The sequence below is a fragment of the Bos javanicus genome, chromosome 14 (assembly GCF_032452875.1).
Source record: "Bos javanicus breed banteng chromosome 14, ARS-OSU_banteng_1.0, whole genome shotgun sequence".
NCBI lineage: Eukaryota > Metazoa > Chordata > Mammalia > Artiodactyla > Bovidae > Bos > Bos javanicus.
The window spans coordinates 1617128-1645048 of NC_083881.1; the positions used below are offsets into that span (position 1 = coordinate 1617128).

Sequence of the window (27921 nt, forward strand, 5' to 3'; positions counted from 1 at the left end):
TCCCTCCTCTCCCTGCAAGCCCTGGGGCCCACCTCTCCAGGGTGCTGTTGGCTGGGGGGCACATGGTAGAAGCCCCCCAACTGACCACCCTGTGGGGTTACCCCCGAGTTCCTCGGGGCCCTTGGGGGCGCCTGCAGGACTCCAAGGGCCCGGGTCACTCTTCCCGCTGCTCTTATTCACACCCTGCCTTCCCCAGCCTCGAGCTACCTGCAGGCCCGCCCAGCCCAGCGCTCTGCCCGTGGGTGGGTGGGGTGCCTGGCTCTAAGCTTCCCTCAGCCCCAAGAATCGGAGCCACGCTGCAGGGCAGCAATTCCCTCCAAAGCCTCCCAGATGCCCCCTGGAAGCCTGAGACGCCCTCTCTGACTGGGCAGAGGACCCCCGGGGGAGCAAGCCCCTTAGACTGTCGCAGCAGACCCTGTTGCGGAGCTGCCCTGTCCTGGGGTGCGAGGCGGGGAGGGGGCTTCCTCCAGTCTTCCAACCTCTGAAGGGGCTGGAGACACCGGCAGGGGGAACAGGCTGCTCCCAGAGGCCCCGGCCATGCCCCGGAGGCGGCAGTTGGTGTGGCCACACCCCCAGCTGCCCTCCTGGTGTGACCGGTGGAGACGCCACTAGTCTTGCAAGGGGGGCTGAGCCAGGCCTGGACAGGTTCCTGCTCTCTTGGGGGCTGAGAACCAAGGCCGAGGGCTGGGGAAGCAAGGGAGGGATGCACGTTCTGGAAGGACCCAGCGAGCCCAAACCCACAGAACGGATACAGTTGGGCAGCACCCAGTGCCGGCAACAGGGATGGGCCCCCAGTCCTGTCTGCGGCCGTGAGAGAGGGCGCAGGGCTCCAGGAAGAGGAACCCGGGGGTAGCAGGGCCAGTCCTGGGCCGCCACCGTCTCCAGGACCTGTCCATGTCTGGATCAGGTCCTTCTGGTCCCCAGAGAAGCAAACTCAGGGCCATAGAAGTCCCCTAACTGCCACGGACAGCGGTTGGAGGACGGAATTCTTAGGTGGGGTGGCTGTTGGGAAAGTAGGAACTGTGGCTTTGGGAGCCCTGGGACAGGACTGGACTCACAGAGGGATCTCTCAGGAGGTACCCACCCCCCACGCCAGCCCTACCCGCCCCCTTTGGGGCTCCCAGCATTGCTGGGTCCCCACCACCTGCTGTCCTTTGGGCTGTTTTGCTCAGAGAGTAACGCCCACCTGCCAGCAGGGGCGATGCCAGAGTGACCCCACATTGGCTGTCCTCGGTGGGCCCTCCAGACCTCTGGATAACCTGGAGGCCCTGTACGCACTGCTCCTGCCCGGGGCCGCTGGGTCCTGTGGTCATGTGGCCGGGCTCTGCCCCCATCCTGTGAATTCATAAAGTCCTCAAGCCCTTAGAGAACACATTCCCACTGCTCTGCCAGCCACCACCAGGCGCAAGTCTGGACCACGTGCACCCAGGCTGCCCTGCAGGGTCCTGAGCACCGTGGGCACCGCCTCTGTCCCTCAGACGTCCACAGGGTGGGCAGCGAGTTTGTCCCCAGCCAGAACAGCTGATGTACTGCCCTCTCCAACCTCTTCGCCCACACCAGCCCCTTCCCAGCCAGCTCCCATCGAGGCCTGAGACCTGAGTCCTCCATCGTGTTCTCAGGGTGCTCCGCGAGGTCAAGCCTCTGGACTCACAGAGCTGGCCAGAGCCCTCGTGCCAAGTCCCTCCTCCGGTGGTGCTGTCCACTGACTTGTCTTTTTCTTTTATTCTTAAACCTCATGTCACCTTTGATTTTAAATAAGCAATCTTTTTTTTTTTTTTCATAAGGGTAATCATTCTCATTGCAGACAAGTCGGAATTTGCAAAGAGTACAGGAAAAACACCCAAACCCCAGCACCCAGAGGTAATGGTTAATTTTAAATTAGAATCATACGGCTTTTTCATTGCACGTGGGACCCTGAGCAATTTCCCGCGTCATTAAATCATCTTCAGAAAGATGATTTTTAATCACTGCCTGTTCTTCCTGTGTTTTTGAACATGTGTGGCTATTTTAACTGTGCGAAGATTCCTTGAGTAGAGAATTTGCTATGCATTTCTCATTCATTCCATTGATTAAACTCCCAGAAATGGGATCCTCCGTGTGCTCCTGGGGGTCTTATCAGAGACTCCCCTCTTGGGGGCTGTCATCAACGTTTTAAGTGATCTCTCCATGTGACTATCAGCTTCTGGATACGATTCCATTGGCTGCTGGGAGCTCATATCTGAGACCAGGGTGGAGTCCTCCCCGCACCTGACCCTGCGTGTCTGGGGAGGCTCTTCCCTTCTAGGAACCTAAAGCTTCAGAGAGGCAGATTGAAGGCAGATCCTAACGGGGGAGAAAGAGAGGCCCAGGCTTGGAGATGGGAGGGCAGGGGGGTGAGGGAGTAGGGAACTCAGGGCAGTGGGCAGGAGTGCCCCAGGCAGCAGCGCCCTTGTGCAAAGGCGGGTGGCAGTGCAGTGGTGGGGCCAGGAACTAAAGGGGAGGCCTTGCGGCCCTCTGGGGGAGGGCGCTGGGGGCCCGCAGTGGACCAGGCGGCAAGAGGGGGGTGATCCTGCCCTCTGGCCAAATTATGCTCTCTGGGGCCGGTTACCCTGGGCCCTCCAGCTTTACCTCCTTGGGTGCATGTCCCATTTGCTGACTTTGGTCTGGTCTTACCTCCCCAGGAGGCCTCCAGACTCTCTCCCGCTGTCACTTCCAACAGCCTGGTCCCAGGACCACCCCAGGTGTGGAAGGGACCACAGTGACCTTTCCATCCTCTGTGAAAGTGGTTTGAGGGACCAGCTTGCAGATGAGAGGTTCAACCATCAGGAGAAAACTGTCTCCTCTAAACAGAGCAATAGCCCCCCCAACCCAGCCAAAGCCAGTGGCCGGTGTGCTGGTCAGGAGGGTCTTTGTGCAGCAAGCGTTTCTGCAGGGAGAGGGGGGCTGAGGGGGACCACTGAGGGTCGAAGGAGAGCAGTGGCTGCTGGGCCACCGGGGGAGCCCTGAGGCGCAGGGGGGCGGGGACAGGGCCTGGCCGGGGTGGGGGGGGGCCCGGGGAGTGACCCGTGAGGGGGGGAGCCCTGAGGCGCACGGGAGCGGGGACAGGGTCTGGCCTGTGGGGGCCCGGGGGAGTGACCCATGAGGGGATGCGGCCAGGAGGGTCGGGACTGGAAGGGCTGGTCAGGTGTGGTTCAGGGCGGGGGGCTGGGATGGAGGGTGGGCTGGAGCGGGGAGAGGTGGGAGGCGGAGGAGACCCTGAGGCTGGCAGGAGGAGGTCCTGAGCCGCAGGCGGGGTGCGGCAAACTGCAGGCCCTGAGAATGGGGATGGCCCGCGCCCATTCCGGGGGCTGGGTTGGGGGTTGTGGGGCTGGATGCAAGCGTTCTGCTGCGAGTCCAGTTGCAGCACCCGCCTTTGTGATCAGGGAGGGGGCTGGGTTGTGGACTGTGGGAAAACACTGAGCCTCCCCCACACTCGCCCCTGCTGCAGGGACCGAGCTGGTGGGAGGCTGGGGAGATGCAGTGACAGGAGAGGGGCCGGGGGGCCAGAGCTGGAGGTCAGGCCACGAATAGTGGAGGGGCATCAGGGCGTGCGTGAGGGCTGGGTGCCTGGGGACAGAGGAGCCAGGGACAGTTTCTAGGAGTACTTAGGAAAGAGGCTGGAGGTGAAGGGAGCAGTAGCCCCGTCTCGGTGCTGGTCACCGAGGTCCCGCCTCCCAGGGAGGGGCTGCACAGTCCGAGAAGGAACACCTGCCCACTCTGCAGCCGCTGCCTGGGTCCAGGCCAGTGGAGGCCCAGTGGGGCCTCCAGGAGGCCACGAGCCAAGGTGGCAGCCTGTGGTAAGAGATGGAGGCTCGTCAGAAACGCAGATTCTGCTGTCCCAGTGCCTACAGGCCCCTGCCGCTCTGCATGCTGGACGCCACTGAAAGTACAGGCGGGGATGGAGTCCCCAGGGCACCCCATGGCTGCCCCAGGGTCGCCACTGCCTCCCAGAGCGTGTGGCCTGCCCACCTAGGCCCAGATAAGGGGGTCACAGTCTGGCAGTGACCGGGCTGGGCGCATTGTACCCCAGGAAAGTCCCGCTGAGCTCCTGCAGCCTGTCCTCATGGCCCCGCACTCCTGGCTGCCCCTGTGGGGGCCACACCTGTGCTGTGCATGTAAGGATGGTGGGCAGGTGGTCCCTGCCATATGGACTCTGTATTTGAATCACAGAGCCCCTGGGGTGGGGAGCCTGGTGGGTAGGCTGGGGCCCAGGGGCCCTGGTAGTGTCGGGGGACCTCAAATGTTGGCCCAAGTTAGGAACCAGCCCCTCCTCTTCCCCAGGTCCCGTGGAGGCCTCGGAGCTGCTGACAGGGCGTGGGGGGCTTGGCCTGGTCTGGAGTAGCTGACAGAGGAGGGGCTGGCCACCCTGGCCCTGCTCCTGCAGGTGTGAGAGAGGCTGCCCTCTGCCCTGCCAGGACCCGTCCTCCCGGAGTGCCACGCGCCATGGTAGCCGCACCCAGCGACGGCTTCCACCGCCCCTCCTGGCGGTCCAACCGCCTCTCGCCTGAGGCGCAAGAGCTGGACGTAGGTGAGCAGGGCTGAGCGGGACCTCGGGAGGCCTGCTGAGCTGTCCCTCCTGGGCCTTGGTTCCCGTCACCATGGCCAAGTGTCAGCCCCACACACACCCTCCCTTCTGGGGTTCCCTCCTGACACTGTGTGGGTGAGCAGCAGACAGAAACTTCTGGAAGGGCTTCGGCAGTCTACCAGGGGCTGGAGCTGGCCCGCGGAGCCTCACCCAGCACCTTGCTGTCCCCGTCCCCCGAGGCCGCCCGGGCTCTGTGCTGCCCTTCCTGGGGTCCTGGGGTCTCGCACCTTCGAGGGAGGCAGAGGGTGGAGTCAGCCCTCGCCGTTGCCCGTCAGGGTCTGGGGACGCAGTGCTGGCCTGAGAACCAAATGAACACAGTCGTTTTGTGTTAGTTTGGGGTTCCGGTGCCTGGCGGGCACAGATCCTCAGCAAGCGTTCAGTGAGCGAGTCAGCGAGTGAGCTGGTGGGCAGGCGGGCAGCTTCCCCTTGCTGGTCAGAGCCAGCAGTGCACCCCCTGCCCCACGACAGGCACACTCACTGAGACGGGCCCTGGCTGTGGGCCGCAGCAGGGGGCTTCTCAGAGCAGGCTGGGGAAGGTGGGGGCCTGCAGAAGGCAGGGGACGTGGGCACCGCGGGGCCCACGCTGCGCATGACCACCTGACCCGAGCACCCGACCTGTTTCATTCCCCACGAACACTGGCTTCGCAGCCTTCTGGTTTTTTCTGCTGGAAGAAGTATTGATTATCTGTGAAAGTGTGGGCCATTTGGAAACCAGTCCTCACCGCTATCACAAAGCCTTCTTCTGCTCATGAGAGAGGACTCCTGTCTCTGAGTGGTCTTACATGCTTTTTATTTGCACTTGAGAAGAGCTGCTTGATCACCTTTCTAAGAGGACAAATTGCCGCCTCCCCCACCCCTGCAGCACGAGGGCGTCTCTCTCCACACTCTGGTTGTCTTTGTCTAGAGAAAGACCCTCTTCCCTGGTTTTGGTCTGCAGTCCTTTCATCACTGGTGGGGGCGGGGGCTGCCTTGTGCTTCATTTATTGGCCAGAAGGCTTTCTTCCGGAAGCCCTGGCTCCATCCCCTTTGTCTGTATTCCAAACAATGGTGCAAATCCTTACCGACTGACTGACAGGTGTATGGAGAGTAACCTTGGTTACAGAGGTCACGAGTGTGTGTTCCGGGTTTACTGGTGGGTTGTGATGCTGCCCGGGGCCTGAGTCCATGTTGCTGACTCTGAAAGCCCCCTCTCTGGCTTCTGCCTTCAAGCTGTGTGTAGAAAGCCTTCTCCCATCCCAGGATTCAGAGGCCCCAACCCCTGTTTCCGCTGTGTGTTGACGGTTGTAGTTTAGAGACGCAGCTATGGGATGCGCTGCCCTTTCCTGGGGCGGGTGCAAGGAGCAGGGTCAGGGTCCAAGTTAGGTTTCAGCCCGCGTGCTTGGTGCTCGTCGCCCCCACGTCCCCTGTCGGGGGCTGCACTGTGGGCCCCTCTCCGGGCCCCGGGCCCTGGTTCTTCCCCCGCCTCCAGGTGGAGTCAGCCCGGGGGAGGCGTCTGCCCTCGGTGGGGTCTTCAGAGCCTCCTGGCTGTGTTCCCGCATCTGTCCCGAGGGTGCCTTGTGCACCAGGCGGTTGCGCTGCGGTGACTGCGGGACCCAGACGGGGCAGGAGCCCTGAGGCCTGCGCTCCTCGGCGTCCGCACCACTGCCTCTCTGCGTCTCCGTGCTCTGCAGACCACTCAGGCAGGGTGGTGGCGGAGAAGCCCCTGCGCCGCAGCCCACCCTGGGAGGAGGCCGTCGTCAGCAAGATCAGGACCATGTCAGTCTCGGAGAGGTGCCTCATGCTGGAGTCCATCCTCTGCTGCCTCCAGCAGCACAGCCAGGTGGGCGCTGAGCTCCACCCTCTGCCCGGGGTGGGGGGCTCCCTCTCCACCCTCTGCCCCGGGGTGGGGGGCTCCCTCTCCACCCTCTGCCCTGGGGGGGGGTGCTCCCTCTATACCCTCTGCCCCGGGAGGCTGCCCCTCCCGACTCTGCCCCGGGGCCTCAGAGCCCACTCCACCTGCTCCAGTCTTGATATCCCTGACACCCGGGGCATGTTCAGGGGAAGGTTCCCAGAGGCAGGAGGGAGTCGTGACGGGCACATGTGAGGGCAGGTGGGTGCCTGTCAGCTGGCCGAGCGCCTGGACCCCTCAGGGAACCAGATCCAATCGCTGCTGCCCCTTGGGGGCTCCCAAGGACTGGGCGGCGCTGATGCCCCTCTGCAGGACACAGGAGACGCCATGCTCAGGCCTCCCACAAGGGTCTCAGGCTGACCTGGGGTGCGGAGCCAGCTCTTCCCTGACGCCCCGCTGCTCCAGCCCTCTGTCCAGTGTGAAGGCCTGGAGGTCGCGTCACGGCAGGGCAAGTGTGCTTACATGGGGGCCGCGGGGGCACCAGCACAGCTCAGCCCCGCCCCCTGGCTGGCGGCTGACCCACTCCCAGGAGCCTGGCTTGAGAGTGGGTAGAGCGTCCAGCCAGGGGAGCAGCCCTGTGCAGAGGCCCTGACACCTGGAGACAGCAGCACGGGCTGGGGACACTCTCTGGAGACAGCACGAGGCCAGCCCTGCTCACTCGCGGGCGATACCGCAAGGCCAGCCTAGCTCACCCGCCATGATAAGGGTTTAGCCTCTGTCCTATGGGTAGCAGGCCACCAGGGCCCACGCAAGGGTGGGTGTGCTTGGAATGAGTCCCTTGGAGGGTTCTTGGAGGGGTAGCAGCCCCCACCCCCTCCTTACCCTTTCTGGGATGGGTTGTGTGTTCTCTGCCCACGCACGGGGTCACTGCAGTCCCTGAAGACTCCCGGTGGACTTGGCCTCCAGCTCCCGGTGGCAGGCCTGCTGGGCCCGTCTGTCCTGTGCACTCTGGTCTCTGGGGGGCTGGGGGCTGGGGTGGCAAGCACTGTGCTCTGCCTGCAGCTTGTGCAGAAGGTGAAGGTGTCAGATGCCAGTATCCAGGAGGTCCTGGAGCCCTTGAACCTGGACTTCAGTTCTCCTCTGGAGAAGGTCGGTGCTACGGTCACCCCCAGGCCCGCCCCTCCCCAAAGGCCGACCCAGCCCAGAAAGTACTGGAAAGGCTCACACCTTGGCTGCTCCAGGACCCGACCCCAGGGCAGGAGAGGCGGCCAGGCCTCAGGGACGTGGGCCTCGGGGCACTGGCACCCCTGTGCGTGCAGCCACTGCGCGGCCCGTCCGGGCCTGGGCCTGCCTTGCCTGCCCCTCACAGGCCCTGCGCCCTTGCAGCGCGGCGATGCTGGTCCCTTCACGTCATGCTGCCCAGTGCCGCACGGGCTTCTAGAAGATTCTGAGTGCAGCCTCCACCCCACCTGAGGGGCAGTGGGGGGCGGAGGGGCCTGGATCTGCCAGGGGTCCCTGAGATGAGCAGGCTGGGAGGCTTAGCACGGAGCTCGGAACGGGTGCCCGCCAGCCCCGCACAGAAGGTGCTCTCTCCCCCTGCCCTAGTCCTTCCTCTTCCACTTGTACGGCGTGATCCTCAGGGAGAGTGCTGACGCCAACATGGTGAGGAAGCACGTGGTCCAGCTCCTCGAGCTGTCCCACCAGTCATCCAGCAACCGGGAGGTGGGTCGGAGGCCCCAGGCACCTCAGCCCCTCGGGTTCCCTCAGGCCCGTGGCCCGGGCCCCCCTCCCGCTCACCCGGCTGCTTTGTGACCAAGGTCCACGCCGCCCTCCCCATGGGGACTCTGACTCTAACAGCACCCCAGCCCTTTTGCAATAAACACAGGGGCCACCGATGCAGGCACTGACTGTGAGAGTGGGGACTGCTCAGGGCATGTCCAGGCTCCATCCTGGCTGTCAGCCCCAGGGTGCAGGTTATCTCGGGCAGCTGCAGCAGCCCTGCCAGCCACTCAGCAGGCACGGGCTGCATCCTTGGGAGGGGCAGGTGGTCTGCAGGGCGCTGGCCTCGGGGACGGGCTCCTGAAGGGGTCCTCTGGCCCCCAGGGCATCTCGCTGGCCGTCGGCATAACGTCCAGCTCTCACCTGGAGCAGGTGTGGGGCAGGCTGGAGCACCTGGGCCGCACCAGGTTCCTGAGGTCTGCCCCCCTGCCCCTGGAAAGCCAGGTAGGAACAGTGGTGCGGGGATGGGGAGGGTGGGGGCCTGGAGCGTGTCCCTGGTCACTGGTGCTGTCTGAGCCTCAGTTTGCTCATGGAACCTGGGGAGGCGAGTGGTCCCACCCAGCCACCTCCCTGAAGGGCTGGAGCGGGGGATTCACGCCTTCCTGTCCTGGCTGGCCAGGCCGATGTGAGCCTTGCCCCGGGGGCCCCACACAGGGGTCTCCAGAGCCTGGGTCAGGCTAAAGGTCAGGGGCTGAGGGGCCTGCTCTGACCTCAGGCAGCGTGTATGGCCCTGGCCACGTCCTCACTAGGGTGCCTGCACGGGCGCCTCTGCTCAGAGAAGACGGGCTGCTCTAAGGGGCCGGGGTCCTGGCAGGGCGGGTCGGGGAAGCAGAGGGCTTGGCGGGCCCTTCTCCCTGCCCGTGGCCCCGCTTCTGACCGTGCTTCCGGCCGCAGCAGCTGGAGCCAGACCTGCACTGGAGGTGGGTGAGCAGCACTGCCCTGCTGTGCTATGGGCAGATGGCCATGCATGCCGGGAAGCAGGTCCTGCCCTGGGTGGACAACATCGCCTCCAGGATGGTGTACTACTTCACCTGCAGCAGCCACGTGAGCCCTGCCGGGCTTTGGGTGGCGGGGGGTGTGAGCGTGTGTGCGCGTGCATGCATTGTGTGTGCGTGTGCATGAGAGCGAGCAAGCCAACCCTTCCAACGTCCAGTCCTCGTGTCCACTGCCTTGCCCATCGATGGTTGTACTAATGGCGCCTGGAAAGCAGGGCCTGGTGAGGAGTCGGTTCTGAAAACTGGGAGCAGGGGCTGAGTGTGAGGCGTGCTGGCGGGGGCTTCCATCTCCAGGGCTTTGGGTCCTGTCCTCATCAGCAGCTGACCTCTGACCCCGGCCCACTCTGAACCCTGACCTTGGTTGCACACTGAGTGCTGACCTCGACCTCAGCACGACTTTTAGACCCTCACTTCTTTTTCTCAAAAATGTCACTGCGTGAGAGCAAGGATGGGTCAGTGCAGACTTCCCACGGAGGGCTCCAGGCCTTTTAAGCCAGGCGGTGTGTGCGCGAGTGTGTTGTGTGTGTGTTGTACGTGAGGTGTGCCTGTGGGCTGTGTGCTGTGCGTGCCACATGCACAGTTTGTGCTCATGTAGGTGCACTAGGGCTTGCTGTGTGTTACATGTTTTGCAAGCTGTCCACGTTGCATGTGTCATGTATGCACGTGGGCGCTTTCTGTACATGTGTGCGTTTTGTGCGCATGAGGCTGTGCTGTGTATATGTGTGGACGTGCGTGGAAGTGGATATGCTGTGTGTGTAGTGTGTGTGTTGTGTGTGTAGATGTGCTAAGAGCTACGTTGTGTATGCTACATGCATTGCTGTATGTGCCTCACACGTGTGGTGTGTGTGCTGAGGGTGTGTCCTCTGTACCGTGTCTGTGTAGCGGTGCTGCGTGTGCGCTGTGTGCACTGTTTGTTGTGGGGTACTGCCTGTACCCAGGCCAGGCAGGGTGAGTGATAGCTCGCCCTGGGCCCTGGCGGGGCTCTGGTCTGTCTGCCTGGGCAGGACAGCACCCTGAAGGCGAGCTTCCTCTCGGCCTCCATCATGCTGGTGAAGGCTCTCAGTCGGGAGAGCAGTGCCCGGAGCTACAAGTTCACGCAGATCCCGGAGCTGATCCAGTGTCTCCTGGTCAGTGACCCCGGGGGCCTGTGCAGCGGGGGAAGGCCGGGCAGGCAGGTGGGCGCCTCCCCCATGCTGGCTCCCTCCCGCCCCCCAGTGCATCCTGGAGAAGGAGCCCAACTTTCTGGCCAACCTCTTCCGGCAGAAGATCATATTGGTCATCATGGAGCTGAGGTAATGTCTCTCGGGTCCAGGAGCGAGCACAGCCAGGCCTCTGAGTTCAGGTGGGGGTTAGTGTGCAAGGAGACAAGAAAGATGTGAGTGAGGGCTAGAGTGGTGGGCCTGGCACCAGGGGCTGAGCGGAGCCCAGGAGCCACAGGGTCAGGGACAGGTTTCCCTTGCTTCTCATCAAGGTCAAGGTTGATAACGGTGGCACATACTGAGCCCTGACTCTGCTCAATGCTGAGCCCTGACCCTGGTCACACATGTTACATGTTTAGCCCTGACCTTATCATATACTGCGCCCTGACCTGGTCACACTGACCTCTGGTCACACTCTCAGTCCTGACCCTGGTCACACTCTGAACCCCACCCTTCTCACAAATTGACCCAGATCCTATTCACAGTGTTGATACTGACCCCAGAATCATCCCTCAGTTTTCTTACAATGAACATCACTGAGCTCAAGAGAAGTGAATGAATGAGTTGGGATGGCCCTTCCAGTCAGATTGAACTTCGTGTTCCCCTCGGCACCCCACCCCCACCCTCACTGAGCCAGAGTCCCTTCCCTCACTTTGGATGGTGTCAGCCTCTGCCGGCCATCTCTTCCAGCCACTTACGGCCCCGACTCAAACCCACGGTCAAGTCCAGAATCTTGCAGACCTGCCTGCAGAGCTTGTACAACCTCCCACCCGTGGAGATGCTGAAGACCAGCTTGCCGCCGCTGGAGCTGGCCCCGGACGTTGTGGTGACCGCCCCGCTCCTGGGGTGGTGGTTCCGGGTGCTGGGCCACATGGGCAAGTGCGGGCAACAGAGCAGAGAGCCCCAGGCTCACTTGCTTTTCAGCCCAGCTTCACGCAGACTTGCTTTGACCTTGGAAAAACCCTGGATCTTTGGGCTCAGCCCCCTCAAATGGGGCTCTGGTCTCCATGCCAATAGTGTTCCATGAGAATCAGAGGGTGCTGGGGTGAACGCACAGCCGGAGATGAGCGGCCAGGCGTCCCTCACCCCAGGCCCCGGGTCTGGCTCGGCATGGTCTGCTCCCAAGGTCCCGCCCCTGCGTGAAACACATGCTCATCACTCCACACACCTCACTCAGGCTCACCTGCATCCTTGGGCACACCTGTCACAAGCCCTGCCTGGAGCCGCTGCCAGCACGGGCACCTCCTTTTAAATTTCAAATTAGTGTCCTTGCTAGTTTTTTTCAAGGGGATTGTAGGTGCACAGAATCAGATGATCATAATCCTTGGTTGTGATAGACTCCTGATGTCAGTCCATGTTATTAGGTTTAGTTATTTACAGTAACAAAACATGTTACCCCAAACCAAAGCTAGTACCTTGACGATAACCTATAAGTAACCGTATATTCCCGCATCTCATCTCCTGCCTCCTACAGCAACAGTTTTAAAAAGTTGAAGTCTAGTTGATTGACACTACTGTGTTAATTTCAGGTGTACAGCAAAGTGATAGTTTTATATATGTGTGCGTGTGTGTGTGTGTACGTGTATATATACACATACATGTGTGTCCTATATTATATATACACACGTAGGTACACGTGTACATATATGCACATATACACACATGCATATAATATGTGCATGTTATATGTATACACACACACACACATACACACAGATTATTTTCCATTGTAGGCTATTACAAGATATTGAATATAGGTCCCTGTTCAATAAGTAACTCTTTGTTGCTTATCTACTTTACATATAGTAGTTTGTGTCCGTTAATCCCATACTCCTAATTTGTCTCTCTCCCCTCCCTTCCCCATTTGGAAACCATAAGTTTGTTTCCTGTAGATTCCGTAGGGTTTGATGCATGGCTTCTGCGAATAAAGGCAGTTGTCTTCCTCTCCAATCTCGATGCCTTTTCTGCCTCATTCTCTACTTGCGGCATACCCTAGGACCTCGAGACGGTGCTGGCCAGCCGTGACGAGGGCAGACGCCCCGTCTTGCCCCTGATCTGAGGGGGACACTCCTGTGTTTACATTCAGGCATGCTGCTAGCTCCTTGTCAGGACGAAAGCTTCCCTTCCCTTCCGAGTTCACTGCGAGTGTTTATGAGGATGGAGGTTGGGCTTTGTCAGATGCTTTTGCTACGTCTACTGTGATGATCGATTTTGATATATTTTCATTTTCACTTAGTTCAAATACTTCCTAATTTCAGTTTAGATTTTTTAAAAAATTTGGTCTATGACTTATTCAGAAGTATGTTAATTAGGTTCTAGTTTAATCTTTTTTTTTTTTCTCAAATAAAACACTTTACAGAAGTGTGACTCCTTTAAAATGTATTGGCCCAGATCACAGGCTATGTCGGTGAACATGCAGGGCGCACGAATGGGCCGCGCATCCCGCCGTCCCTGGGGTTGCCCACAAATGCCAGCTAGGTGAAGGGAGGGGGTCGCGCTGCTTAAATCTCCTGTGCGCTCGCCAAACTTTGTCTTCTATCAGTGACTGAAAGGGGTGTGGACATCCCGCTCCAGCTGTGGGCTGTCTCTGTCCTGCAGCCGCATCAAGTTTGCTTTGTTTATTTTGAAACTCAGTTCACTTTGAAGCTTCGTTCCACACACACTTTGGACACGTGTCCTCCCGGGGCGCAGACGCCGGCGCCCTCACGGAACAGCCATCCTTACTGCAGGCCTTACTCTGCTCTGGAGTCAACCGTCTGATGCTAGTGTAGCCTGGATGTGTCAGCATCACAGGACTTGTTCCTGTTAACTTATTTGTGTCGTAATTTAAGGTGTCTTTTTTTTTTTTTCCTATAGGAAGCATGCAGTTGGGTCTTGCTTTTCTATCCAATCTGGCAACCTTTGCCTTTAACAAGGGATGGTCATGTTAAACTAACTACACATCAAGATAGTTGGGTTTCTGTGACCATCTGACCGCTGGTTCCAATTTGTCCTGTATCTTTTGTTACTCTTTTTCTGTTAAGTTTCCATTTTATCTGTGTTTTTGGCTTATTTGGAACAGCTCTTTGTTATCTTACTAGTTATTTCAGGGCTTTCAGCAGACATCTTTAGTCTATTGCTGTGCACTTCAAGTGATGTTACCCCACTTCACATGTGGGGGCTCCCAACAATCCCTGTGCTCCAGTGTCATATGTTCGTTTCCACACATGTTACCAAAGCATTGATATTCTTTTTGCTTTAAACAGCCAGTTATCTTTTGGGCTTCCCTGTGTCTCAGAAGTTAAAGCGTCTGCCTGCAATGTGGGAGACCTGGGTTCGATCCCTGGGTCAGGAAGATCCCCTGCAGAAGGAAATGGCAACCCACTCCAGTTATCTTTTAGCAAGATTTAAATAATGAGAAATGTGTCTCATATTTGCCAACACAGTTCCGTTTCGGGAGGCCTTTATTCCTTTTTGTAGATTCAGATATTACATTTCCATCCTGCATGAAAGTCCTTTCATCCAGAGACTGGCCTTTCAAAGATCTGACAGTTCCAGCACCTTGGCTGTCCTCTATCTGAAAAGGCCTTTATTTAGCTTTTGTTAATGAAGTGTGTTTTCACTGGGTATACAATTCTAAATGGACAGGTCCCTCTTTTTTGTTTTAGTGCTTCACACACTTGACCACTGTCTTATCACGTAGTTTTATCCCAAAAAATCTGCTGCCATCCTTAACTTTGTTCCTCCAATAACAGGTCTTTTTTCCTTTGACTGTTCAATTGCTTTTTATTTTTTTGGCACTTCCTCCTTAAGACCGCTTTTAAGCAATTCTGTATGGTAGAGCTTTTGTAATTTTCTTCATGTTCCTTGTTTGGGAGTTTGTTGAACTTGCTGGGAGTTTGTTGAACATCTGGAACTGTGGACTTATACTTTTCTCCAAATATGGAGGAGTCCTGGCTGTTATTTCCTCACACACTCTCTTCATACACCCCACCCCATGTCTTGGATGCGTCCCCAGTGCACGCATGTTCGACTGCTGGAAGTCGCCCTGCAGGTCACTGATATTCTGCTTACTTTCTTCTTTCTACCACTTTGGAACTAGAAATATATTTTTGTCTGGGTCCTGTGTTTCAAATTTCACTAATCTTTTTTCTTTGACATCTGAATTTCATCCCATGGTATGTTTTTTTATCTCATACATTTTGGTTTTCATCTTTAAAAGTTCTATTTGGATCATTTTTTCATATCTTCCTTGTCTTTATCTTACAAATTCAAACCTTCCTCTAGTTTATTAACATGTGGAATACAGTTATAATAACTGTTTCAATGAGTTTGTCTACTAACTCTATTATCTGTCATTCATGGGTGGATTTTGATTATTTCTCTTTCAATGTGGGTCATGTTTTCTTGCTTCATTGCATACCTGGTAATTCTTAAACAGATGCGAACCATCATCAATGAGGTCTGTTATGTGCTGTAAATTTTTGTATTCCTATAATTATTGGGGGGCTTTGTTATGGTACACAGTTAAATTAATTTTAACTCTAAACTCTAAACCTTTTCAGATCTTTAAAAAAAAAAAAAGTCTTTGCTGGTAGGCTAGAGCAGCACTGATTCTGGAACTCCATCTGCCTCAAACACACCTCTGGACTCTGCCCTCTCCCCATGAATTAAGACATTCTCTACCCAGGCCAGTGTGTGCAGGCCCAGGCCCAGCACGCAGCTCTGGGGGCCTTCTCTCCCATCCTGGGGTGGGGGTCCCACCTTCACCTGCTGGACTCGAGGGGACCCTCTGTTCTCTGTGCACCTCTCCCCTCCCTGGTTCTCTGTTTTGTGGATGCCAGCAGCCTTGACCTGCAGTGACATACCTCCATTGGGAGGGGGAGCAGAGGGCAGATGGACCTGCCAGTGCTGGGCCCTCGGGCCCCAGGGTCTGAGGGGAGAGGTGCTCATCACCTCTTTGATGCCCGTCTTCCTCTACAGCACTTAATAGCAACTCAGTCTCAAACTTGTTTAGGTGTTTATTTTTCTTCTTCAGTCAGTTCAGTTCAGCTGCTCAGTCATGTCTGACTCTTTGCAACCCCATGGATTGCAGCACGCCAGGCTTCCCTGTCCATCACCAACTCCTGGAGCTTGCTCAAACTCATGTCCATTATGTTGGTGAGGCCATCCAACCATCTCATCCTCTGTCGTCCCCTTCTCCTCCCGCCTTCAGTCTTTCCTGGCATCAGGGTCTTTTCAAATGAGTCAGTTCTTCGCATCAGGTGGCCCAAATATTGGAGTTTCAGCTTCAGCATCAGTCCTTCTAATGAATATTCAGGACTGATTTCCTTTAGGATGGACTGGCTGGATTTCCTTGCTGTCCAAGGGACTCTCAAGAGTCTTGTCCAACACCACAGTTCAAATGCATCAGTTCTTCGGTGCTCAGCTTTCTTTATAGTCCAACTCTCACATCCATACATGACTACTGGAAAAACCATAGCTTTGACTAGACAGACCTTTGGCGGCAAAGAATTGTCTCTGCGTTTTAATAAGCTGTCTAGGTTGGCCATAGCTTTTCTTCCGAGGAGTAGGCGTCTTTTAATTTCATGGCTGCAGTTACCATCTGCAGTGATTTTGGAGGCACCCCCCCAAATTTTTCTCCTTAGAGTTTTACAAAATGCTCTTGCTTCTCTCCGACTGGCCAGGGAGAGGCTCGTGATCAGGAACCAGGCCTGCTTTCTCCTGCTGCCTCCTGCAAGTGGTGTGATACACGCTCAGCACGCACCCACTGAAGAAGACAATGGATGCATGGCTACTGAGCTGTCATTGCGAGGGTGCCAATTGTACTTCTGGTTCCTATTTGCATTACAGCATAGACCGTCTCCTTTGAACCTGGAAAATCTTTGGTCCCAGGCGGCAGATTGCAGCATTACTATGCAGAGGAACAGCCACGGTTCCCTCATTTCAACCAGGCTTTATTGAGTGCTTGCCACAGTCACTCCCACCACTTGGCGTGTTCACGTGGCATGGACCACAGTGACACAATCACTTACTCATTCAACAGTCACCCAGTGGCTCCTAATGCCGAGTGCCGGCAGGTCTGCGGTCGCCACCGCACGAGTACTGGGGCAGGTCTGCGTATGGCTTTGGGTCTGAGTTCAAATATCTGGGAACATGCACCAAAAAATGTTCCCAGGGAGAAGCAAGAAAGGGAGAGGAGAGAGGGCAGGACTCGCCCCGGGACACGGGTTTGAGCAAACGGAGGACATAGGCCGTGGAGACCGGATCCGGGAGGTGGGAGGGCCACAGGGAGCTGTCCAAGGAGCCAGAGTGGGGCGCTGCCTGCCTCCCGGAAGCACCCGTGGCTCGTGGAGCCCTGTTTCCTCCTGGGGTCTTGGAGGCAGATTTAATACTGCCACAGGCTATAACACGAAGAGTTGGCATCTGTGGGGGCACCCTGTCTGTGCTCACCCCCGAGGTGCCTGGTGGAGGCCAGGCTGACCAGCTACTCTCTGGCCACCAGGCGCTGTACCAGAAGTCCATGCAAGCGCTTGATCTGCTCCTCCAGGCCTTCATCTCTGAGAACGAGAGCATGGATGAGATCTGCTTCCTCCTGCAGGTGAGGGCTCCCAGTGCCCACCCCACCCCGGGGCCCACCCAGGGAACATCCCGCAGGTGGAGGGCCAGGAGGGCAGGTCAGCCAGTGTGCCCCACACATGTATCCAAGTGCTGGGGTGTTCGCCTCTTCCCTCAGAACAGTGCAGACCCTGCAAGGAGCAGGGAGGCCCAGTGCCCTTACCTCCAGGAGCTCCAGGGCAGGGAGGATCAGCCCCTGTGGGCTCTCCTGCAGCCTGGAGAGGCCGTCCCTCAAACACCATCCTCCCTCTGCTCCCCCTGCACAGCCTGGGGCCTAGGGGGACACCACTCGCCCCCAGAGCCTTGGGAGCACCGAGGGGCAGTCATGTGGCTTCACCCTAGGGTGCCGGGCTACTAGACAGGTAGGAAAGGGTAATATGCCTCATAGGCTGTGAGCCATCCCAGCCACGCCCCATGTGGGTGGGAGCTGGGCAGGAGGGTGGGCCCGCAGGCTGAGGTCCCTGGCTCTGGCCTCCACCCCAGCACACGGAGCCCTGGCTGAAGTCGAGCAAAAGCTATGAGCGGAAGCGGGTGGTACAGTCCATCTTCCTGCTTCTCAAGTATGTGGCAGACTACGTGAAGCTCAGCGTGAGTGCCCCGCCGGGCCCCCACACCACCTCCTGTCGACTCCCGCAGTCCCTGTCCGCTGAGCACAGGGATGCTTGGCGGGCGCTGGGGCCCAGACACCCTCCCACCAGGAGCCCAGTCCTGGGGTGGAGGTCGTGGTTCAAATAGAACAGGGACGACCTGGATTGAAAGGCTCCCCGTAAGCAAGACTGGCAGGAAAGAGGGGGAAGCCGGGGGCTACCTGGAGCCCTCAGGCAAGGCCCGACGGAGAGGGCAGTGTTTGAGGACCGGGCAGCCGATACAAGGACCAGCTGGAGGAGCACTTAGCTGAGAGCTCTCAGCTCCAGGACCAGTAGGGCAGGGGGAGCCAAGACACAAAGACCTGGAGGGAAGGGGACGGGCCCTGGTGTAGTCACCCCACCCTCAGCCAAGGCCCCAAGCTGCTGAAATACAACAATAAACAGAAAAACATCCCAAAGCAGCCAGAAGGAAAGAGTGCACACACAGAGGCGTGCACACACACACACAGGGAAGGAAGGACAGGAAGTCCACTAACTTCCTGTCAGAAGCAACGAGGAAACAGGGGTCCTGAAGGTGAACAAGGACCCCTCTGCAGACGTGGCGCCAGCACCCAACCCGCAAGAAGCTGAGCACAGGAACCGGCTGAGAGCTGCAGGGCTGGGAGGGACGGTGGAGGCCGGGCGGCTGCTCACTGCACACCTCCCCCAGGAGGAGGCCATGCCCTCGGGGCTGGGCCGCCAGGTGGGCCTGCTGCTGCTGCTGTGGCGGGACAGGGACCAGCTCACCCAGAGCCACTCCCACCAGTGCGTCTACCTCTTCCTGCAGCTTCTGATCCAGCAGAAGGGTGAGCCATGGGGCCAGGGGAGGCCTCCCTGGTGGTATGGGGGGAGGGTGTCGTCTCCCAGGCTGCAGGAGGCAGGCCTCCTGACCCAGTGTCCCACCGCAGGGAGCACGGCAGAGTTCATGCATCTGAATAAAATGAAGAACTTTGAAACAAAGGCTCACAAAGATTCAGAGCTGAAGTTCTACAGTTTGGTGAAGGTGAGGGCTGGGAAGGCTGGAGGGTGCTGGCAGCTGGCCCGGGGCTCCTGCAGAGCCCTGGACTGCCCAAGAGCACAGGGTCAGCCTGCCCATTTCACAGATGGGGCCAGGGGAGGGACTCTGCAATCTGGGCAGGGGTCAGGTTAGCAAGCACCCAGTCCCCAGAGCTCTTACCAGGGAAGTACCCCGTCTTTCTTCCCCTTAGAACTCCGCCCCCGCCCCGCTCACCCAACTGTGACGGGGCCCCTTAGGAGACGCAGAGTCTGTGGTCTCACAGACATTTACAGAACCTCCCTTCCCAGCATCCTCTCCTTCTGGCCCCCCGTGGCCCCCCACTAGGGTGACAGCTGGCCTTAGCACCCCCATCCCTGATCAGGGCAAGCGGGATGGCTGGTCTTCCTTCTCTCGCCCCCTCTGCCCCCCGATCCCCACCCAGATCACGTCCTCGGGCTCAGCTCTCCCTTTGAGTTGGACTGAGATTCTAGGGCTTGGGTTTGAGTCCAAGCTGTGCGCCACTGGTTGAGTGCTCTGGTGGGTCGTCGAACTTTCTGTGCCCGTTGTCCCACCTTCTGAGGGAGCCTCACCGAGCCCGGAATCCAGCCGCTCTCAGCACAGGCTGGGACGGGAGCATGGATGTCCCTGAGGACCCTCCCCAGAGGCTCACAACCGAGAAGCCCATCCCTCTAGTGGGTTCCCCAGAGGCGGGGCCGGGGCAAGAGTCCCAGTGCCCTTGACCGAGGAGTGGGGAGGGCTGAGCAGGGCGTGGTCTCAGCCCGGCCCTGGGGGAGGCACCAGAGTCAGCCCCCACCTCTATCCCAGGCTAGGGGTCGAGCACGGCTGCTCGCTCTCCGACTCTGCAGAGCAGTTTCCCAGAGAAGGAGCAGCTGTGAGCCTGCAGCGGCCACATTTCTGGCTACTGAGCGGCGGTCCACGGCCTGTGGAGGCCAGCCGGGCCGGCACCGACAGCCTGCTGGGGGTAGGGGTTCAAGTGGGGCCCTCCTGGGGTCTCTGCAGTCTGTGCAGCTGGTGCTCACTCTGTCCCTGGGTAAGAGCACAGCCCAGCTTTGTCTCCGAGCACACACTGGGACGGCCGGGATGGTGGCTGACCGGGGGAGGACCCCTCGGCCCTTCAGCCCGGCCCCTCTGCTGCAGACCTTGGACGAGCACCTCACGGTGGCGCAGCACACGCAGCTCGTGCTCACGCTCCTGCAAGGGCTGTGCAGCCACGACTCCCTCAACAGCCACCTGGCCTCGGAGCTGCTCCTGACCATCATGGAGGACCACAGCATCAAGCCAGAGCAGGTGGGCCACCAGGCGGGGGCCGTGCGCACGCCAGGCCTCTTCACTGAGGCCCCCTGGGTCCTGGAAGCAGGAAGTCCTGAGGCTGCTCTTGGCCATCAGCTCTGGTCGGCACGGCTGAGCTTCAGCCAGGCCCAGGGGTTCCCACCTGGCTGGACTCCTCAAGGTCCCAGGCCCCTGCCACAGGCAATCAGAGAGGCACCCTGTCTCTGTCACAGTCTTGTCCAGCAAGAAAGAGAGAAAGGGGCCCCACCCCTGCCAAGATTTTAACTGCCCTGGTCTGACTCGGCCAACCTAGTCCACAGCCCACTCGGAAAGTCACCTTCCGCAGCGAAGGCCAGGCCCACTGGCCCCTTGAGCTGATGTCCATTTTCACACGAGCCTGCAGCAATGGCGGGCTCAGCCCAGCTGGGGGCATCCCCCTTGGGGCCTGTATACGTCCAGACACCCCACTGGCTGCAGGCGGGGATGCCCTCCTGGAGGAGACCAGGCATGGGGGCTGCTCCGAGGCTCTCGTGGCCCACCCTCCCTGCACAGGTGGCCGAGATCCTGCAGGAGCTGTTTCAGGAGCTGCCCTACATCGTCTTCACGAGCATCCTGCAGACCACGATGAAGGCCGTGACGGTGCTGGGCACGCAGCACACGCAGCAGACCGTCGAAGTGATGCTGTCCCTGTGCCCTCCCTCAGAGAGGTAGGTCACTTGCGCCCACAGCCCAAAGGTGAACATCTGTCCATCTCCGTGGTCCACCCTCCAGTCCAAAGACACATCCCGAACTGACTCGGTTCCTGGGAAGGCAGAACTGCCCACGCACTTCAGCCTGACCTCACCCACTGCCTAGACTCCAGAGCCAGGGCGGCCAGGGGTCTCTGAAGATGCGCCACGCTGAGGGGCTAAGGCAGAGTGTCCCAAGAGGGGCCCCATGGCATGGATGCATCCCTTCAGGCTCAGAGAGCTCCCAGGAACCAACCTGCAGAGGGCGGGGAGGTCAGCTGGGGAACGTGACAGCACTAACGAGCCCCCAGCAGCTCCTGCCGCTGCCCAGCCCGGAGCACACCATGTCCCAGCCGTCCCCTGGGCTAATGTGGGGTTTCCAGGAGCCATACCGTGAGGGCCATAGCGTCATGTTAGAAACACAGCCTCCGGCCAGCCCCAGGGTAGCTGAGTCGGCAGTGGGATTCTAACCTGATTTGAGTGGTGTGTGAACTCTGAGGTCCAGGGTGCTGGAGGTCACAGTGCCTCCTGAAATATCTCGGGGAGCAGCAGCCTGCTGTGGGGTCAGCTGTGCCCCTGACACGCACCCCAGGGCTCACCTGTCCCCCAGGCTGCTGAGGGGTGCACCCTGCTGGGTATGAGCCCCACTTTACAAGTGAGGGGACAGGCAAGAGAAAGACAAGGTTTGCTCACATCCCGGGCAATGGGATACGAGGCGGGGTTGAGTGTGAATACTGGGGAGAGCCAGCCCAGACAGAACTTCAAGCAGGGCCCCCCCCACCATGGGTCACCGGAAGATAGCTGCTGGACCCCCCCAGTCTAGGGGCTTCCCTGATCCTGCAGAGCCTGGCTACCTCCACTGCCCTGCTACCCTGGGGTCGTGTCCCAGTGGCCCCTCACCCAGAGTGGCCAGCCAGCTGGCGGGACTGATCCCTGCCTCCCCAGGCAGGTCATGCCCCTGTGGAAGGCCCTGGCCACCAACAGCCGGCTGGCCCGCAAGGTCATCACGCTGCTCTACATGAAGCTGAAGCTGCGGCCCCCCCGAGAGCTCATCAAGGTCCCGGTGCAGGCCGAGCTTGTTTCCCTGCTGGTGAGCCCTTCCCCTGCACCCCAACCCCTGCAATGGAGTCTGACATTCAGGGGCCTTGGGGAGGCCAGGGTGGTCTGGCAGAGGGTTTCCCCGGATGCTGAGTCCCAGGGTGGGGCCAGCTCGAGGCTGGCACCAGACCCTCCTCAGGGACCAAGGGCAGTGCCTGTCCTGCTGCAGGCCCTGGGCACCATTTATGAACTCCTCTACATACATGAGTACAAGGCCACGGTGCGCTGGGCCTTCGCAGGGATCCTCCTGGGCCTTCTCACCCAGCTCCACTACCTGTTTGAGCTGGATGTGGTGGAGGGCATGTCCGACTACCAGGAGGAGGCCTTGGAGGCCAAGGCCCTCAGCCCCTGCAGGTGAGATGCAAGCCTCAGCCTCTGGGTCCAGCCCTCTCTCAGGACCCCAACCCACACCTTCTTTCTGGCTCCTTCCACTCACCCCTAGAAGCCCTGGTGGGCAAAAGGACCGGGGCTAAGGGCTGGGCACCCACCCAAAAAGGATGAGCTCTGGTCCCACCTGGGGGTCCAGGGTGGGGAGCAGGGGACTGAGCAGCAGACCACGACCAGAAGGGCGATTCCTGCAGGAGGGGCGTGTGGAAGGAGGCCGCTCACCCCACCCAACTGGGAGAGCACAGGTTATGCTGGAGAAGTGGGCCCTTGCCCTCTTTCACCCCATCTCAAGACCCTTCTTGCCCCTAGGACATGCCTGGAGGCCCTAAAGGGTCTCTTCTGGACCACCAATTACTGGGAAGTGTTCGCCCACCTCAAGCTGCTAAGGGGCTGGGAGCTCTTTGAGCACCTGGAAACCTATACCGAAGGGGTGACCCTCCTGGCCAGGTAAGCTCCAAGCCTGGGAGGGGCCTGCCCCAGACCGCACCCCCTGATGGACCCCCACCCCCACCCCCCGAAACTCCTTATTGGGACCCTGCACTCCAGACTGAGTCACCTGGGCCATCTCCCTGAGTAAGGAAGGTCTGTTGGGGTAGAGGGGTCCCCTTGGCCAAGGAGGGAGACTTCATGTCCCCTTGTCTGCCTCCTCCATCTCACAGGGCCATGGCCCACTATGACTGTGAGGTCAAAGCGGTCTTGGGGCAGGCGGTCATTTTCCTGAAGAGCCCTGAAGAACGGGACAACATCGTAGCCATCCTCATCATCACAGAGGTCAGCCCCTTCTGGCCACGCCTCACCTCGGCCCCTCACCAGTGCCCTCTGGCCCTCAGGACAGAGGATGGACTTCCATCCCTACCCCTGAAACACAGGCCCCATAGCTTCCGCCTCCCACGTCAGGTCTACTTGCTGCCTGGAAGTGCGGCTGTGCCTCTAGCCCCGCTGCCTCATGCCAGGCTACGGGCCCATCTCCCCTGGCAGCTGTAAGTAACTGGAGACCTGACTGTGCCGCCCCTGCCTAGTTTCTCAGTGGCCAGGAGCTCACCCAGTACATGTCTCGGAGAACCATAGACAGCTTCCTGAACCTGGGCCTCAACAACCCCAACCCGCTGGTGAGGGCCATGAGCCTAAAGGGCCTCAGCAGCAGCCTCATGCAACCTCAGAAGGTGAGGAGGGAGCAGGGAGGAGGCTTCAGGGAGGAGGGGGGCGCGGTGGAAAAGAGCCTCCGCAGCAGGTCACCTCGGAAGGGGTGGATGAGGAAGGCACGGCAGGCCGGGGCTGGGCGGGGCATACGGGGAGGGCTGGGGACACCCTGCTGCACTGGGCAGCGCCGCGGGTCCTAGACTTTCTGGACCGCAAGGGGCTCAGCGACTTTGAGGTCCAAGACCCCGGCCTCCTTTCCAGGTAGACATCCCTAACCAGAGGCACTCCTGCCAGGTCGTCCATCCATACTCCACCCAGACACCGAGAGCTCACACCTGCCTCTATGGGGACGCCCTTCCCTCTCCTGCCCTGTGGGCCTCCAGGCACACGTCCTCCTCCAAGACCCCGGCTGGGGCCTGGGGCCGGGTCTCCACTGGGCGCGAAGGGGGTCCAGGAGTGCAGAGGAGAGGTGGCCTCAGCGGGGGACTTGGCCTGGGGAGGTGGCGCCGGTGGAGAGGCGGAGAAGGGCATCGCGTAGGCCGCAGAGCGGGCCAGCGGGTGGCCGCGTCTCTCGGCAGGTGGTCCTGCTCCGGAACCAGTTGACCGGGCTGCTGGACAGCTTCCTGAAACCCCAGCCCCAGGACCTGCTGGGCCTGATGGAGATCCTGGGTGACGTCCTGCACCACCTGGGTGCCCAGGGAATCGGCGCCGTCAGCGTCAAGATGGCTCAGCACCTGCTGCCGCTGTTTGAAGCTGTGAGGAACCCCGTGCCCAAGCCTGCCAATCAGAACAGCCAGAGCCGCCACACCCCACGCCCACCCCACCCCTGCCAATCAGAGCAGCCACAGCAGTGAACACCCTCCAATCAGAGCAGCCAGGGCGGCTAACTCCTGCCAATCAGAGCAGCTAGAGAGGTTAACCCCCTCCAATAAGAGCAGCCGAAGCTGCTGCTCCTGGCGTCATGGATAACGTCCACAGGTGGAGCCCAGCAGGAACCTGGCCCAGGGCTGGACGGTTCTGTGAGGCCTTGAGGCCTCCGCATTCCTCACCCAGAAGTGGCGGTGGGCTGGGAGCAGAGGGCAGGGCCCGCCTAGGTTCACACGTAGAGAATGAGTGGGGGCAGGGTAAATGGTTTCAGGGGTTCTGAATAAAGGAGGGGCTTAAGAGTGGTGAGGTTTGAACTGAGGCAGGGCCGCTGGGCCACCAGAAGGACCTCAGGGATTGCGGGCACAGTCCTCAGGGACTGTGTGTGTGGGGGGGGAGGGGGGGTGGGTAGGCAGACTGTGCCACCCTTCACGCTGTGTCTAGGAGATCTCTGGGGCTGCTGTCCCAAGGTGGTCTGATGAAGCTGGAGGAACTGGGGCGCAGAGTAGGATAGTGGGGTTCAGCACTCAGTGTGACCCAAGAGCAAAGGCGCTGTTGTCAGCCCCTTGCCATAAAAGGGGAAACTGAGTCATGCACGGAAGAAGCCTTGCTGAGGGTCGCAGAGCTAGCGGGTGACAGAGCCGGCTCCGGGGTCTGTGCTCTAACCCCCGTCCCAGTCTCCCTGGGAGTTGGAGGTGTGGTTGCTGGCAGCCCGAGGCCCCCAGAGAAATAGCACAGGAGAAACACCGGCGTAAGAGGCCAACCCAGCAGAAGGTGGCAGCTATGGGAGGGGGCAGCAGGAGCGGGCAGCCAGGAGAGAGGGCAGCCAGCCGTTGTGACCTGTGCTGGGGCAGCCTGGGCAGCAGGGCCGGGGGGTGGAGGGAGGGGTTCGGCTCACCCTGTGCTGAAGAGAGCGGGCGTATGGCACCCACTGGCCACTGCCATCACTGGGCTGGAACGGAAGGTGAGAGGTGGGTGGCAGCAGGCAGGGCGAGTGGCCTGGTGGGGCTGGGGCCGCAGTGGGGCCTCGGGCGCCAGCAGATTGCCTGGCTGAAGGGAAGACCTGCCCGTCTCTGGCAGGAGCAGGAGGGCGTGCGTGGCGGAGCCATCTTCCTATACGGAGATGTCATCTACAGCGGTGGCAAGAAGTTCCGGCAGGCGCTCAAGAGCCATGCCTTCCAGGCCCTGGTGCCCCTGCTCTTCCACCTGGCCGACACCTGCCCTGAGGTGGTCACGGTGAGTGGTCTGGCGTGCCTGTCTTCGTCAGCTTGGGTGGCGGTTGTAAGCCACCACCGGCGTTGTCACTGAGATCCAGAGCCTGGAAGGCCAGCGCCCTTAGGCTGCTCTCCATGGTGTGTGGATGGCCATCCTCTCCCTGTGGCCTCACGTGCTGGTCCCTCCTGGGTGCCTGTGCCCTGATCGCCCCTCCTTATCAGGACACCAGTCACACTGGATCAAGGCGGCTCTCAGACCTCGCCTTAACTCAGTCACCTCCCTAAGGACCTTTTCTCCAAATACATTCATACCCTAAAGTCCTGGGGTTTAGGACTTCAACACATGGATCTTGGTGACACAATTCTGCCCATCACGGGGACACAAGGACTCTCTAAAGGAGTCGCGAGACCAGGGTCCACAGCTGGTAGGGGCGGGTGAGCAAACGGCCAACACGCTTTCCTTGGATGCCTAGCCCCTGAACTGGGAGGCGCACTCAGGGTTGGGAAGGAGGCCTGGGTGGCCAAGGCACCGCTGGAACCCTCCCGTGAATGACAGCAGGACACCCGCGGGTCTCGGGGAGTGAAGACTGCCGCGGGGCCCCACTTCCTGCCATGGTGCAGCTCCCCTGAGGTACAGCTGGGAGGCGGTGCCTGCTGGGCCCGGGAGGGTGCAGTGCGGAGGTGGTGACCTGTCTCTGGGCACCCACAGAAGACAAAGTTAACCTTCCTGCGCTGCGCCATCCTGCTGAAGTGGGAATTCCGGAAGGAGCTGTTCAGCAAGTTGGCCTGGGGTCATGGCCCAGGCGCTGAGAATGACATCTTTATCTACATGGTGAGATGCTGGCCCCCCCGGGGCAGTGGCAAGGAGGCAAGGGAGGTGGAGACAGGCTGGGTGCAGACAGGGTCCCCTGAGGGGTTCCCAGAGTGGGCGGGGCAGATGCCAGCACTCCCTCAGGTGCCCTCACCTCGGTCCTGTGGATGTTTATTAAATGCCGGCTCCATGTTGGGTTGGAGGCTTCAGCCTCTGGGAGGACGCTGTTGCCTCTCTGCCGTGGCACTCAGGGCCTCCAGGGTGGGCCACGCAGGAGACCACACCCCTGCCACGGGTCTGGACCAGGTGGCCCTGCGGGCAGCAGCCCCACACTGCTGTGGAGGGGCCCCGGGGGACATGGCGGCTCCTGACGTCCCAGTGTGGACGTCGGGCAGGCCCTGTAGGTCCCAGCACCAGCAGTGGGCCAGACCCCCACCCCGTGCGGAGGAGATGTGCGCGGAGGTGGACATGGACGGGCTGGGGAGAGCAAGAGACACCGCAGCTCCACAGCTCTGTATTCCGGGCCTGAGGCGATCCCTGCCCCGGCCGTGGCAGCTGCAGGCTCCAGGCGTAGACAGGCCCCTGCTCCCTGGCACGGAGGAACAGCAGGACACCAGATCCCCACGCATGCCCCTCTGAACAGAGGAGACCCGCAGACCGCCCGCATCCTGTGGGCTCACCCTGTGGAGCCCAGAGTGCTCCCAGAAGGGGCAGAGGCCACTTCTGGGAGACATCTGGACCGTAGAAGGGAGGGGCTACTGGGAAGCAAGGTCCCATTGGAGATGGGCCTGAGAAGGGCGGTCCGGCAGAGCCTAGCCCTGCCAGGGGTCCAGATTGCCTGCCCTGGACCCAGCCTGGGGTCACGGCCCTCCCCGTTCCAGGCTTGGAAGGCAGGGCCAGGGAGCGCAAGGGCCACTGCCCATCGCCCACCCATCTCCTTCCCCACCACCCCAGGTAGAGAGCAACTTCAGCAGCTACCACCAGTTTCTGATGCAGGCGCTGGCGTACCTGGACAGCCCCAACAGGCGCCTGAAGCTCACGGCCATGAAGTTCATCGGTAGGTGTGGCCATCACCCGATCCACATGAAGCTACACTCCCGGGCCCTGAGGTCCATTTGATCTGCCAGCTGGGCACCTGCCCCTGTCCTGGCCTGCCTCCCTCAGTGGACCTCACCTTCCCCCCTGCAGGGGGCATCCTGCAGGACTACTTCACCGATCTCTGCTTCTACCTGAAGAAGGGCGACGTGAAGACCCTCAAGAAGTGTAAGCACAGGGCCACCCTGAGCCGCATGGGAACTCCCCTGATGCTGGAACGGCCTCAGCCCCTCCCCAGGGTGGGCCGTCATTTTCCCCTTGAGAACTGATTTCAGGACAGGCCATGACCTACCTCACACACACAGCCCACGTGGGCCCTGGGGACAGGCCGTGACCCCCCATACCGCTCTGATGGAGCCCCCGGAAGGGCAGTGTCTTCAAAGACCGGATTCCCAGGGCAGGTCCTGTCCCCTCCCTCTGCGCCTGCCCTCCGCACCACGGCCGGCTGCGCCGCGACTGGAGGACCCTTGGGTCTCTGCTGCAGACTTCGAGATGCTCAAGGAGGACCCGGACTCCGTGAGCCGTAAATTCTACAAGCACTTCTCCGAAGACGTCACTGAACTGTCCCAGTATGTGATGATCTTCTGAGTCAGTCTGGGGCTGCCAATGTTTGCAGTTGGTTTTGTTGTGTTGTGTTTTTTTGGTTCTGTATTAAATATGAGGTGTTTCT

The 27921-nt window shown here is 59.9% G+C and overlaps 1 protein-coding gene across 18 annotated transcripts; it reads left to right on the forward strand.

Moving 5' to 3' along the window:
* Nucleotides 1-27921, forward strand: LOC133260267 (maestro heat-like repeat family member 5). Of its 18 annotated transcripts, none has more exons than XM_061438431.1 (28): nucleotides 3-1076; nucleotides 1785-1860; nucleotides 4300-4546; nucleotides 6274-6422; nucleotides 7494-7580; nucleotides 8037-8153; nucleotides 8535-8654; nucleotides 9108-9254; nucleotides 10210-10332; nucleotides 10421-10497; nucleotides 11095-11230; nucleotides 16889-16984; nucleotides 17485-17589; nucleotides 18298-18433; nucleotides 18536-18630; nucleotides 19783-19932; nucleotides 20467-20621; nucleotides 21588-21732; nucleotides 21910-22094; nucleotides 22437-22574; nucleotides 22787-22898; nucleotides 23147-23290; nucleotides 23846-24022; nucleotides 25212-25367; nucleotides 26055-26177; nucleotides 27153-27213; nucleotides 27345-27419; nucleotides 27648-27921. In XM_061438431.1, the coding sequence occupies exons 3-28, from the start codon at nucleotides 4462-4464 to the stop codon at nucleotides 27776-27778; spliced, it is 3225 nt and encodes a 1074-aa protein (XP_061294415.1). In that variant the 5' UTR covers nucleotides 3-1076; nucleotides 1785-1860; nucleotides 4300-4461; the 3' UTR covers nucleotides 27779-27921. The 18 variants fall into 18 exon arrangements, 17 of the variants coding, with proteins under 17 accessions (XP_061294423.1, XP_061294424.1, XP_061294420.1 ...); XM_061438422.1 differs by having other exon boundaries at nucleotides 5-1076; nucleotides 27111-27213; XM_061438429.1 differs by having other exon boundaries at nucleotides 5-1076; nucleotides 27111-27213; nucleotides 27653-27921.

Bases quoted from the DNA above. Each gene is read 5' to 3' on its own strand.
- LOC133260267 (XM_061438422.1), top strand. From the start codon at position 4,462: ATGGTAGCCGCACCCAGCGACGGCTTCCACCGCCCCTCCTGGCGGTCC. The intron at 7,581-8,036 runs GTCGGTGCTACG...CCCCTGCCCTAG, and splicing joins TCAGTTCTCCTCTGGAGAAG to TCCTTCCTCTTCCACTTGTA. The intron at 18,434-18,535 runs GTGAGCCATGGG...GTCCCACCGCAG, and splicing joins GCTTCTGATCCAGCAGAAGG to GGAGCACGGCAGAGTTCATG.